This window comes from Lonchura striata, chromosome 2 (genome assembly GCF_050655825.1).
Source record: "Lonchura striata isolate lonStrDom1 chromosome 2, ASM5065582v1, whole genome shotgun sequence".
Lineage (NCBI taxonomy): Eukaryota > Metazoa > Chordata > Aves > Passeriformes > Estrildidae > Lonchura > Lonchura striata.
Window position 1 is genome coordinate 97,494,520 of NC_140704.1, and position 13,588 is coordinate 97,508,107.

The following is a 13,588-nucleotide window of genomic DNA, read 5'->3' on the forward strand; positions in this document are numbered from 1 at the left end:
AAAACATCATCCATTTTTGCAAACTAGTTATGGTTTCAAGATCACACAGAAGACAGTGGTAGGAGCTTTGTGAATACAGAAGGCACTAGCAGCAGCAAAAACAACAGCAACAGAAGAAGTTATAGACATCAAAATGACAGCCTCTGCACACATTCCTACTGTTCTTATCCTTGCTCTCAGTAGTTGCATACAAATGAGAAAAGGGACTCTCTCTTAAACTACCTCTCAGCCTTTAAATGGGGAAAATACTTAAGTGGTTAAACACAGCAAATCCTTTAATACTTGTGCTGGGGACTGAAGGACTGGGGTGAGCAGTGAGCATTCTTTACAAGAACAGCCCAGGACATTTCCAGTATCTGGTGATTAAAAAAAACAAACTTAGACCAGCCTATCAACCTGCAGCACTGGCACCCTTGAATTCCACTACAGTAAGGCCTTAGAGTGAACATCTTCTTCTAGCTCTTAGCAAAATGCTAAGGTGCCCAAAAGATAAGCAGGGGGCATACAAAAAAATCAAAAAAACCCCAAAAAACAAAAAAAACCACCCCACTCAATTAAATTATGCCTCCCTGTTGCTGAAAAGAAAATCCAAATAATCCAATTGTAAAACAGCCATAAAAGACAATAAACAAGAGAAAAGAGTAATATAGGCATTCTTAAGAAATAGCAATAAAAGAAAAAAAATTGCAACAGTAACAAAAATGCCTGGCTGCAAAGTATCAATTATGGTATTATTAATCTGAAATATTACATGACTATAAAAGAAATGTCAGGATTTAATGAAAAAACAATGAAATGTTCTAGGAGAAAACATCAACAGTAAGAATTAAAGAAATGAAATCTTACACACTTATTTACTAATGCTACTGAATTAACACAACTTTTTCTCTCCAAAGGAGCAAAAGCATTTTCTTTTTTTTTTTTTTTGCAGCTATTCACATTTATATAAGGTGCATTTCTCTTTATAAACATCTTCCAGTAAAAGATTTTAGCTAAAGTGGGAAAAAATTATATGGAAATTTTATTTTTACATTTTCTATCTCCATGTTATTTGCTTCAAAAATAATGGAAAGCTTTTTCAAACCTCTTCAAAGCTTTTTCACCTCCTGGGCATAAAAACCTTCACCTCCTATGTAAAAATTTACTTAGTTCACTTACTTGGGTAAATATCCTGATTCTACTTGCTCATATTTCTGTGGACCATCAACTTTTATGCATGCTATAATTAAAGGGCCACAAATGCCTTCTAGAAGCATTTTTTAAATAAAGACTTGATTTGGTACTTTTTTGAAAGTTTGAGGTATGTGATGGGTTAACAAGCAGCTGAATAATTTGACCTGAGTATTTGGAGAATGCTGGTCAAAGATAACACCTAAATCATAAATCACATGAGATTTATGTGTGATAAATGTATGAGAAGTACGGAACGTAAGGCACATTTCCTCCTCTCCATAAATCACAGCCTGCCTATCCCTCACCTCATCCTCTCAATAAGTTGTCACATTACAGGCTGCATTCGGGCCAGAAGTGCTACAAATTTAACTCAACTTTATTTTAGTAAGAGCATTTATAGCATTTTCTGTATGAAAGCCAAAGTCATTCAGTTTTGCTTTGTGGTGCTCTCTCAGTGTGGCTCACCACAAGACAACCATTTCACACAGAGTGTCATATCTACTATTGCAGAATCTATGGATGTTGCAGATCATACATGGAACTGGATTGGTTGTTGGTAGGGTAAAGTTCTATACACTAAAATTATACTCACAATAGAATCCAAATGCTTATGGCTATATATACTTTGAGGGCTGAAGTGGACAATTTTTCAGGAGTAGCTTTCAATCTTTTACCAGATAACTCTACATTCAAGATTTTAAATATATAAACATTTCCTGAGCACAAATGGTGATATCTATCTGATCTGAAAGTGGCAAAACCTCCACTTTTAGGATCACAATTTGCTGCACCTGTGTTAAAATATTATGCACATAAATAAATATATATATATATATATATATAAATATAAAAGCAGAGATGAATTGAAGTGCTGCTTGTCAATGTGGTCTTTGATACTGACAAAAAGACCCTCTGCAACACCTTCTAAATGACATACTTCTGAGACTACAAAGAAAAAGCTCTTATCAGAAAATGAAGAATAACCCTTCTACAATTAAAAATGCCAAGTGCGTTCAAAGCTATGAGGTACTAACATGGGAAGGGCAAACAAAGCTGGTTACTGATTTAACAATTAAGGTAAAGCATGGAGGGTACTTACACAGTGACCAAGCTAAGGGAAGCAGAAGGGAAAAGAGTGAAATACATCAGTGCTGAGCAGGTAGAAATAAAAATGTAATTTTCATAGTAAAAAATAATTTAAAAAAAACCCAACCAAACAAGCAATAGAAAATTATTAAGCTTGGAGATAATCTACCAGAAAATTATGGCTGCAAATGAAAAATGGTGGGAGAGGGAAGGAACACAGATTTATCCTTCCATACTTGAGTACAGCTTGCCTGATGCAGGAAAGAAGAGGCCAAAGCTGAAGCATCAGCTTTATAGCCCCCTAGCAGTGTGTGCTTGCAGGAACTGGGAGTAGTGGTGACTGGCTCCAAGCTTCCCACCGCTCTCTTTCCAGGTGTAGATTACCCTGCCCAGATCCCAGAGGGTCAGGGAGAGGTGGAGCAGAATCCAGAGGTGCTGAGCCCATTGAGAGCACTCCCAGCTGCTGGCACATCAACTTCCTTGCTGGTGGAAGCATAACTTCTTTCCAAAGCACATGAGAATGGATAAAGCTCAGTGATTGGGGAAAAGAAAATGTTAAGGGAAGGATCTAAGGAAGTGCTGTCAATTTGGCAGGACCAGCTACGGGAATGCAACACTGAGCTGGGCAGGATTTCTTCCTTTCTGTCACAAGAGTCAGCCACAACCACCAAGTGCTTTGGTGTCCAATAAATCTCATTGCTCCTTGAAGGGCTCTTTCACATCCCATCCTGGGTGTTATTTCATGAAATGGTAATATTTTCCCTCCTGTCAACCCTTGTTGATTTATATTCTAATTTATACTCTCATTACTTATATTTACGTTTTATTGATTTATTCATTTAAGGCTATGATCATAGGACTTAATTTTTATTACATTAATTGCTCCACCCTTTTCCTTCCTTCCTCTGAAAGATAAATTATCATCCATGTGATCCCTCTACTCAGAAGTCAGAAGCATATGTACTGGATTGAAAGCTTTTCTATTTGGAATTTACAAGTAGTTCTCTTCAAAGCAATAATATTTTACAAAAAGTCTAAAATATCAGAAACTATGATATGCATTCACAATTATTTGGGTTTTTTTCTTCATAAGGAATTCTGTGCACATTTCAAAAGCAATTGACCACAAACCTAAAGGCAAGGATTACTGCACTTGAACATGGCTATCAATATTGTATATTTTCTACCTAAAGAGGAACCACTGTATTTGCAGGTACTTCTGGAACAGTTAATACTCAAAGGGCCTTGGAAATATCTAACAAATGGGAAGCTTTCTTTGCAGCTTAAAAAACAAGTAAGTCAGAGAAGGCCTGAGCCTAAACTGGTTCATGTTGGTTTTGGCAAGAGTCCACCACCCAGTTCTCTACAAAATGACTTTGCCTCAAGTGGCTTCCCAGGGTTGTGTCTGATCATTTCAAATTCTGCTTTAACCACGCAGGAATCACCCAGCAAGAGTATGGGCAATCCTGGGAAACAGGGTGCACAGCAAAGAACAGGGAAGCAAGAGGAAACAAGATCAGGAGAATCAGTTGCCACAATTGTTCTTACTTATTCTTGAGGCCACTTTTACAGTGCATCTTATGGTAATAACTCTTACCAAAGTACCTTATTGGCTTGAATTGATTAATTGATTAAGAAAATAGAATTTCTCCCAGGATTAAAAAGCAAACCTGCAGAAGAGGAAGCATGCCTTCTTCAGTTCTGAAGGAAGACAGTCCAACCACAGACATGCCTTCAGGGCATGCAGCTTCCTTAGAGCCATTCAAATTTGGGCACCTTGGAAAATCCTGCTGCTAATCACATCACCAAAGAGCAGAAGCTGCCAAGCATCCAACAGGCTGGCTCAGTGTGTAGTACAGCTACACTGCAAGGAGGATTTTGCTAGTTAGGTACTTTGAACCTCTGTGCTCATTATTTAGGATGCTGTAACACACATCCTAACTTTTACCATCACCGCTTCTCCGAGTTCTACCTTTCTCATAACTTTTGACTAGGAGGAAGAATATCTTGCCCTGTGGATTTCACAGGAACTCTAAAGGCTTGTCATTGCACATTTTGAACACATCCTGATAAATATTCCTTACCTCACAGCTACTGAGGTCTAAAGACACCTCCTTCAGATTGTGATTGCAAGCCAGGCCTAATAAAAGCGCTCTGAAAAAGATCAATTTTAGAACTGTTTTTAAAAAAAATAAAGGGCAGCTTTACATCATCATCGAAGTGATCACAAGTTAATACATCTATAAGGCAAAGATTAATTTCAAAACAACACCAGCTGAGCAGTTATTTCTTAAATGACAATGGCAGCACAAGCCTGCCACATTCAGAACACTCCAGGAGCTTCAAAAACTGCAGGGATGCAAGGCTAATGAAGAAACTAAAGTTAATGCACAATCAACATTTAATAAAATTCATCAGATATAAATTTTCTGGAACATTTGCTTTCAAAGAGCACCAAATGGTCATAACTGGAGTGCTCTGTCATACAACCATACAAACTCTCTGATTTTCCAAAAATCTAGGAAAAAATTAGGTTTTTAAAGTAACGGAAGATACTATGCCGGCATTTCAGTCAGGCACAATCCCTGTAACACTCAGAGGCTGGAGCATGCTCCAGTATCACAAAATTCTCTGAGTCCACAACCCAACAAGTATTTATAGACTTCAAAATTATACCCCTGTGCAATGGTATCCTTTGCCTTTAGGCAGACTGGCAGACACGTGAAATTATGACTAATTATGATTTTTATAAATCCACTTTTAAAGTCTTACAGAAGTCTGTTTCCACATCTAAAAGTTAGTGTTAATATCACATTTATATTAATACCGTCAAATCAGAAAGCACAACAGTATGTGTAATAGAGAAGGAACAAACAAAATCTGTGTATACCTTCTAACATCTACAGAATAGATGCAGCTTTGAATTAATAATTCAACAGAGAAACAGAAGGACTTCCTTCTCCAACTTCATTTCAGCCAAAAGCAGCTAACCAAGTGACTAATGCATGCAGAAAAAAGCCAACCCCTTCTGATAAGCCATTTGTCTTCACACTTGCTATGCAAGTAGTGTGTCAAAGCAACATTTGAAATGTGTGTGCCTTGGGCAGGTTTTCATTTAAACCTATTTATATCTCCTGCCCTGCAGGTACAATCAGACCTTCCCTATTAACAAAGGCAAATGTCTTGTGCTTATTTACTTAAGCTATTAATATATGAGGAGGGGCAAGGTGGGGGAGAAGTGAAAGTTCTGCAACAGTTATCACTAATTTTTAGATGATTTTGTCTAACTTTCTTACCCAGACATGTTTTTTGTTCAGTCAGTCTGGCTGCTGGTAAGTTTGCAGAGCTTCCTAAACATTTCCAGGAAATAAAAAAATACAGTGCAAACATAAAAGAAGTGCAGATTAAAAAAGACACACAGTGTACACTTCACAGGACACTTCAGTTGTACACTTTTGTGTACACAAGTGTACACTGCTTCAGTTGTACACTTTCCACAGGAAGGAAAAAAAAGGTTTTTTTCTACTAACCTCTTCCTTATAAATTCAACTAAGAAAATCCCCTTATTTCTCAATTCTTTGTCATGAAAAAATCACCAGCCTTCAAAGGGCCTGAAGCCAGACATCTTATACTTACACTTGGCCACTATGTTTAAATCACACACATGGCAACACATGGAGAGGTCTTACCAACTGTGCATGATGCAGAATGCAAGAATTGGCCTTGTAATTAGCATTTGCATGAGAAGCGTATCAGAAACTTGTCTTGTTACAGCACTGACAGATCAAAATACAATTTTTGGCAATGTCTGTAAAATTCAACAAAAATGCCAACTTACACTTCAACAAGGACAAGAATACAAACTGCCTCCATTAAAAAATGGTGAAAAAAAGAGTGAGCTGCAAATGGAACATTAACTATACCTATGTCCAAGACATACCCTCTCTCCACCCACCACATGGCATCTGCATAGTACAGCTTTATCAGCAAACCTACTCCCTGAAAGGCTTGATTTACACTGTCCAAGCAAGTTCATGTCCTTCACAAACTGCACTGATTAATCTTTAAACTCACTGAGTTAGCACATGCAATTAAACATACCACAACTCTAAAGCTAAAGGAAGACTATAAAACAACCAAATAACAATTAATTAGGGGAATTTGGGACCCAGGATGTCAGGTATTTGCATTTTATCTATCTCCTTTTTCTCTAGGCAGGATTGATCTTGAATCATACATTCAACTTGGTGACCTCTGGTTCATGGACACAAACCAGGAACTTCTTCCTTGTCACTGGACAGCTCCAACTCCAAATGATTTTTTACATATGCTAATGAATGATGCCAGGAAAGTGCTATTATGATACCATAGTTTTAATTTTTTTTCTTCCTGGAGCCATCTATCATGTACTCTTCAGCTTTGGCAATGACAAATAAGTCTGCCTGAAAAAAAAAAATGTTTCTATCTTCTTGTGTTTAATCAACACTGGATCTTGATGGCTCTGGAGATTTGTAATTCTTGCAGTTAAGAACAAAAGGCTAAGCAGCTGTCCCACAATACAGTGGGACATCCTCAGTCTTTTTAACACCAGATTAACTTCCACAGGACATTTTTGAAGTGGATTAGTCAAACCGTGTAGGGTTGGAGAGGTAAAGCAAGGTGTCCTGCAGATGAAAGTCCTCTGTAGTGTTGTGACACACTCAGCTCAAACTGAATGAAAAATTTAGGTCAGAGAAAAAGCCCATCACAGAAATTACCAAAAAGTACTAACAGCGTCTGTCCTATCTCCCAGGCAGAGGTGAATGCTGTCACCAGAATAAAAGCAGTCCAGGACAAAATACCAGACAGCTGAGAGGCTCTGAGACCATTCACGTCCAGCTGGACTTTTCCCTTCCTTGGAGCTTTCTGTGCTAGTGAAAGAGCTTTCTGCTCTCAGCTCATCCTACACTCCCCATCATTGCCTCTTTACTTCCACCAACACCAGTCGAGCAAGTAACTCCCTCCAACCCAATTCAGTCAAATTGAGCCAGATTATCTTAAATATTAGCAGAAGCAGTATTTTTGCTAATTCATATTTTGACTGAAAAGGAGTAGGATGATACCATTTGCTACCCAGCTGGCAGGCATAGGGTCACAAGTTTTGGGATAAATTTATCCTAACATCTTTCATGAGCACAGGCAATTGTACAGCACTCACCTGCTCAGATTCCTCATACCATACAAGATACTCAACATGACAAGAAGAGAACCTAATAAACCTTAATGTTTGGTGCTTCTCACCTTTTCTAATCTCTGGGGATATATTCAAATGTTCCACAGTATTCTCTTTTTCCTGTCAAACCAATACTGTCTTCTGTAGTAGTCACATCCATCCTTGTTTTCCTTTCCTGCTGCCCTCCACCATAGGATCAATAGCTCTAAATTAATCAGAGTCAACCATGTTTCAAATAAATCACCTTCTCTTTGAAAACATATCTGTACCACAACTTCCTAATACTGGCAAAGTCTAAACAAGCACAACAACAACCAAGAGCATCACATAGAACAAAGTTAAAGGTCAGAGCTAAAATGGCTCCTGCAGTTGAATATGGATTTCAATCCAGTACATCTCACTTAACCATCAGGCTCTTCTTGGAGGTGCCAAGCAACAAGACAAGAGGCCACAGGCAAAAACTGAAGCACAGGAAGTTCCACCTGAGCATGAGGAAGAACTTCTTTACTGTGAGGGTGACCATGCACAGGAACAGGTTTCCCTGAGATGTTGTGGAGTCTTCCCCACTGGAGATACTCAAGAACTATCTGGATGCAACCCTGTGCCATGTGCTGTAGGATAACCCTGCTTGAGCAGGGAGGTTGAACCAAATGACCCACTGTGGTCCCTCCCAACCTGACCCATTCTGTGATTCTGTGATATTGTACTGCTTTCTTCAGTACTGACCTGCATCAAGAAAAAAAACTCCAAAACCACATACATTACTTTTTCTTCTGTTGCTCTTGTCACTCTTCCCTCCCTTAGCTTCCTCCAGAGTGTATCAAAACATTTCCATCCCATTCTCACTAACTACTCTTTATATCCCACATCTCCAATTTTGCCATTAACTCCTGTGTGGCAAGCACATTTCTCTCCCTCTCAGGGTTTTCATAGAGGTGCACAGAGAGAAATGAAAGAGAAAACAATTTCTATTTCTGCTCCTTGTTTTTCCTATGTGGAATGTGTTTGGAGAATTGTTTACCTGGAATGAGTGCTTGATTGGATTCTGGTGAGGATTGTTTGAGCCTGATGGCCAATCCAATCCAGCTGTGGCTGGACTCTTGAGAGAGGGTCACGAGTTGTGTGAGAGTTAGAGTCAGAGAAAGTAGTATGTAGTTTTAGTATCCTCCTTTTATATAGTATATTGATGTATTTTAGCATAGTTATAATAAATAATTCAGCCTTCTGAACTGAGTCAGACATCGTCATTTCTTCCCATTGGGTTCGCCTGCATTTACAATACTCCTGTCCTTTAGATACTCCCCATTCCCCTTCCCCTCAGCAGGCAGGCTCCCAACAATACGAGGATACCTCTATGAACCTACATCCATATTAAGATTGCGAAATTGGTAGTGAATGTGTGTCTACATGTCTGCTATGGATAAGGTTATGTATACTTTAACACATATTAGGAAGATGACACTTTGAAAAGAGCCCTTTCTTTAATTAAGTCAAACAAAACACCAGTATTCTGCCAGAATCACAGAATAGCCTATCTAGACTAGAACTATCTCTCTAGGCCTATCTTGACTTTAAAACACACTTTTATATTTCATGTCTGAAAATTCCACCACAGTTCAAATCCAGACACGTCACAAGAAGGGTGACAGTGCTTCACAATTTCCCTCAGCCTATAGAACCTGTTAGTCACAGGCTGGGGGACATGCAAGAAGACTCATTTCACTCAGCATTCCTGGAAACAGCTGCCATTGTCTCCTCCCCTGAAAGGAGAACGTAGCTCTGTGCAATAGGTTTCTCCTCCCAAACACTGCAACAGGCTCTGTTTCATTATGACTGTTGCAATAATGCAGTCCCAAAGGAGTGGTGCTCACACAAGCCTGTAATCCCATTTCACTGTGGAGCAGTTTTGTTCATAAGCCACAAAGAAAGAAATATATCCCAAAAAATGCTGACAGAAGCTAAACAACTGTGACATTCCCAGAGCAAAAAATATTATTAATAGCCTCAACTGTGAGATGGAAAGAACATTTTATGAATGTGTGACCATCACAAAACTCATTCTTCTAACATCAATAATGTACAATGGGGAAAAAAAAGAAGAAAGCAAAATTCTTTCCCCTTCCTTTTTAATATGAGGTACTCATATAACAACAATGCAAACTAGTTTTTAGGCACAGGAGAAAATGAAATTAAATTCTTACTTTAGAGGCTCAGGAGGGAGTTTAGTTCCTGAAAGGTTAATCTGCATCAAAGCAAGTGAGCTGCTGAAAAACTGTTTGAAGGAGGGAGGGACTTCTTTTCCTTTTCTGTAAGTAAACAAATTCATTAAGAAGTAGCATTTAGACACTCCTCATTCCAATAAATAGTGAACGCAAGCCATCAGAAATGCAATGATCTTTTGCGGTTTAATTGCTCTACTTTCAGCAGTTCTGTAATCAGTGGCTCTCAATTAGCTTAGAATTATAATGTCATCAAAATGTTGATTCAACAAACAATCCTCACAACTGCACTGCTGCACACAAGACATTACTATCTACCTCCTGTTTGGTGAATTACAAAGAATGATCATTTAGGTCTGGTTAATAGAGAACATACTTACATCTCACAAGCAGATCAAACAGGACATGAACAAAACCCTGAAATTGCTTTTTCACCACTAGAAATAATTACTCAATGCTAGAATACCTTAGCATCAATTAGGTGTCATCTCTGATAAGGACCCAAGACTTCAATCTGAAGAAAATGGAAGCTAATATTTCCTACAATGCAAGTACTCTAAAAAGTAAATGTTCAATCTCAAATACTTTCAAGGGGAGTTCCTCCCAGAAGAAGACAAAACAGGAAAAAAAGCATTTATAAATGTCACCAAATAATGAAAAATACAAAATTTAAAAATCACATACAAAGAGGAATCAAGTCAGCCAGACTTCAAAGCGTGATGCTATGCCCTTTATAGACAAAATATATATACAAACCTTCTGCTGCATCAGTACCACACAAACAGATATTACACAAGGTACCTTACTTTATAAACCTTTAACAAACAGCAGAAAGGGAAAGAAAATAATTTGCTATAGATTAAATAGTATCTGCTTCATCGAGCACTAAGACTTCTGAGGCTTTTTTTAAAAAGTCTTAGATTTATTCTTAAAAAGAAGGGTGCTACATGTGCGCAAAAAATTATAAACCAAAATACTGCAGGAGTTGAGGGTAAGGACATTTAAATTGTACCTGTGAGAAAACAGAGTCCTTGAGAGGCTAAGAACAGCTAGATGCTGAAGACATCCACGAAGGAGGGCTCCACAAACCTGGTTCAAAAAAAGGGCAAATCATATTACTTTATATTAACCCAAAAGTACGTAGGGATAGAACATGGGGAAGGATTCCTTAGCATTGAAATAGCAACAAAAATGGTCTTTACCATATCTAGTGCACACTCCGTGTTGGATAAATCCAGGTGAACAAGGGCATTTGGCTGGGCCAAAAAATTGTACAGGCTCTATAATTATTTGACAGAAAGAAAAACAGGTATTAATTTTTATATTATGACAACTATTACTGGATCACTCCCTTCATTGCATTTTCAGCTTTTACTATAAAATCACCTGAAACTTCACTTCATCAATATAACCTGTTTTATTTTTGCAGGCTATCCTTTTTTTAAAAGAGTGGGAAAATGGAGCTCAGACTACACTTACCCAAAACGTCGCTTAAAGCACAGATCTTGAGTTATTGCATTTAACTTTCACAGCAGATGATAATTAATTAAGATGATAATTAAACAAAGATTTGTGATGTCACTCAGATTGCTGTTACATTTCAGAAAGGTTAATTGATTCATAAGTTAAAGCCAGACCCTTTAAACATGAAGGAAGCTACTAATTTGCACCTGAAGTCCATGGCTGGTTCTTAATATCAGCTGCACATTACAGGTTTAAGAGAGAATATAGAACCAGTAACAAGATTTTAACATTGATGGCTTCAGCAATGCCTAGAATATGTCATGTAAATGTTAGCATATGTAAAACATCTTACTATACAGTGTTTCATTTTGGGCTCTTTTTAGTCTCAGAGGGCAACACAGAAAGATAAAAGTGTGACCTAGTTCAGAGAAAAGTGGAAAGCTCAATTCCACATGAAATCCAGCCAAACAGTGCACACTTAACATTTCTAAAATAGATCCATCTTCCCAAAAATTAGGTCATTTCGCTCCTATAACTACAATGCAAGAGAGGGCCTCACTTGAAAAAATTTCTGTGCTTTCCTAGGATTTATTTTAATTGCTAAATAACAGGATTTCCTTGCTCCTGTTAGAAAACTGATTCCACAGATTAAGAGACCTCAGTATTAATAATCTTTATCTGTGAACCATCCCTCAGACAAGCTAAGAAAAGCCCCACTTTCTGCATTTATCTCTTAAAATATTGTAGGTAGACCTTAGGGTTTTTTAAACACTGCCTAGCAAAGACTTATTACATTTTATTTTACCTTTTGTTTTTACATTATTTACTATGTTATTCTCTCAGAGTAATTCACTGTGTGTTTTTACTTACATTTAACTATTTATTTGCTACCTTTAAAACCCTGTTGTCCCACTGACCTTTTCACCTCATGACTGAAAAGCCTAGTTCCCTGAATATGCTGATGAATCTGCAAGTAAGATATGTGAAAAAGTCATAAAGTCATATCTGACTGCACTTTAAATTATGAGCTTGGTTGACCGTAGTTTTGCATCTTCTAGATGTTCAACACTTAGAATTCAAAACTTGACAGTTGCAACTTTTGATGTGAAAGTGAAATGCAAATGTAGCAGTCAAAAATTGAATATATACAAATTGAGAAGAAAATGGATTTCGTTACAGAGGAAATAGAGCTCCACATTCATGGTAATTAATAAAGTGAACAAAGGAGTCTAAAAAATAATTACATTCTTCAAAGAATCATGGGTTTCAACAGCACATGTCGAGGAGGTGCACAAATTTATTTACACAAAAATATTGAAAAACAGAAATTAATTCTTTACAAGTCAAAAGAAATAATTTGCTTCCAACCTTCCAATGAAAAATTTGTAATGCTCTTATCATTAAAAAGATGATGAGGGCTTTTTAATGGCATTTTGTCACTTTCAAACAGAACTCAGAGAGAATGGTAAGTTCACTGAAAAACAGTGGTATCCTTGCTCTTTTCTCATGTATCAGCAAAAGCCAAAGACTAAAGGCATGAACTAAAATTATGTGGATCTGTTTTTAGTTGTGTGAGGTAGGTTCTCTGACTTTATACCAAAGAATGGAAACAAAACTGTTATCTTCTATCCCTACTAAAGCTGTACAGAAATAAAGGCCAAAAAGGTTCTACACCAAAAGGTTTTTGCCTTTCTCTCAACTGTGAATTAAAACATGCATTCATTATCTCCCCGGTGAGAGCAGAGCGCTTACTGAGAGATCATCTCCGCGGAGCGCGTTCCCTGAGAGGTCGAGATAGACGAGCGTGTTGGCGATCAGCGGGTTGGCACTCAGTGACTGGGAAAGGCTGTTCACCCCTGCCAAAAAAGAGGTCACAACTCAACTGAGACAGCTCCACACAAAACTGGCCCAGAGCCTGCAAGTGCACAATTTCAGTGAACACAGCACACACAAATGTTTAATGACCTCCTATTGCCATCACTGCACAGCAGCTGAAGAATTCAGATCACCAGGCAGACAGGAGACCTTTCCCTGACACAGCATGCCCAGTTCCACATGGACCATGCTCCCCCACTTCCCTGATGAGCCACAGAATGTTATACATCCCAGATCCAGGATGCATCCAGATCCATTTTCAAACAGATTTTTAAAACACAGTTTACTCCATAATATTAAGCCATTGTCTTCCTACAAACAATTATATTTAGATAAAACTAACTGTGGAAGTAGATGTTAGCATCTGTGGAAGACCAAGTACGTTAACAATTATAATTGCTGGAACTTCAAAAGAGACTGACAAGACCTAGAAATTAAAAATATTTCAATTCATGTATTTGCCTGTAATTTCACAAAAATAGCTAATTAAAAGTACCAAGAGATCCATAAAGACTCTCAGTTGCTAATCAGAACAAACACTTATTTTTCACATTAAAAT

The 13,588-nt window shown here is 37.8% G+C and overlaps 1 protein-coding gene across 11 annotated transcripts in view; it reads right to left on the reverse strand.

Moving 5' to 3' along the window:
• The window catches only part of CARMIL1 (capping protein regulator and myosin 1 linker 1), a 195,039-nt gene that overhangs the window by 68,908 nt on the left and 112,543 nt on the right, over positions 1-13,588 (reverse strand). For 7 of the 11 annotated variants that reach the window (XM_085571839.1, XM_021528668.4, XM_021528671.4 and 4 more), the window contains 5 exons: positions 12,907-13,010; positions 10,893-10,970; positions 10,703-10,779; positions 9,673-9,777; positions 4,344-4,413 (listed from right to left, as the gene is read on the reverse strand). In XM_085571839.1, coding sequence (XP_085427965.1) covers positions 4,344-4,413; positions 9,673-9,777; positions 10,703-10,779; positions 10,893-10,970; positions 12,907-13,010 — 434 coding nt within the window. Of the gene's footprint in view, positions 1-2,272; positions 2,285-4,343; positions 4,414-9,672; positions 9,778-10,702; positions 10,780-10,892; positions 10,971-12,906; positions 13,011-13,588 lie in introns of all 11 variants that reach the window. The other 4 variants (XM_085571838.1, XM_021528664.4, XM_085571835.1 and 1 more) reach the window with 1 other exon arrangement.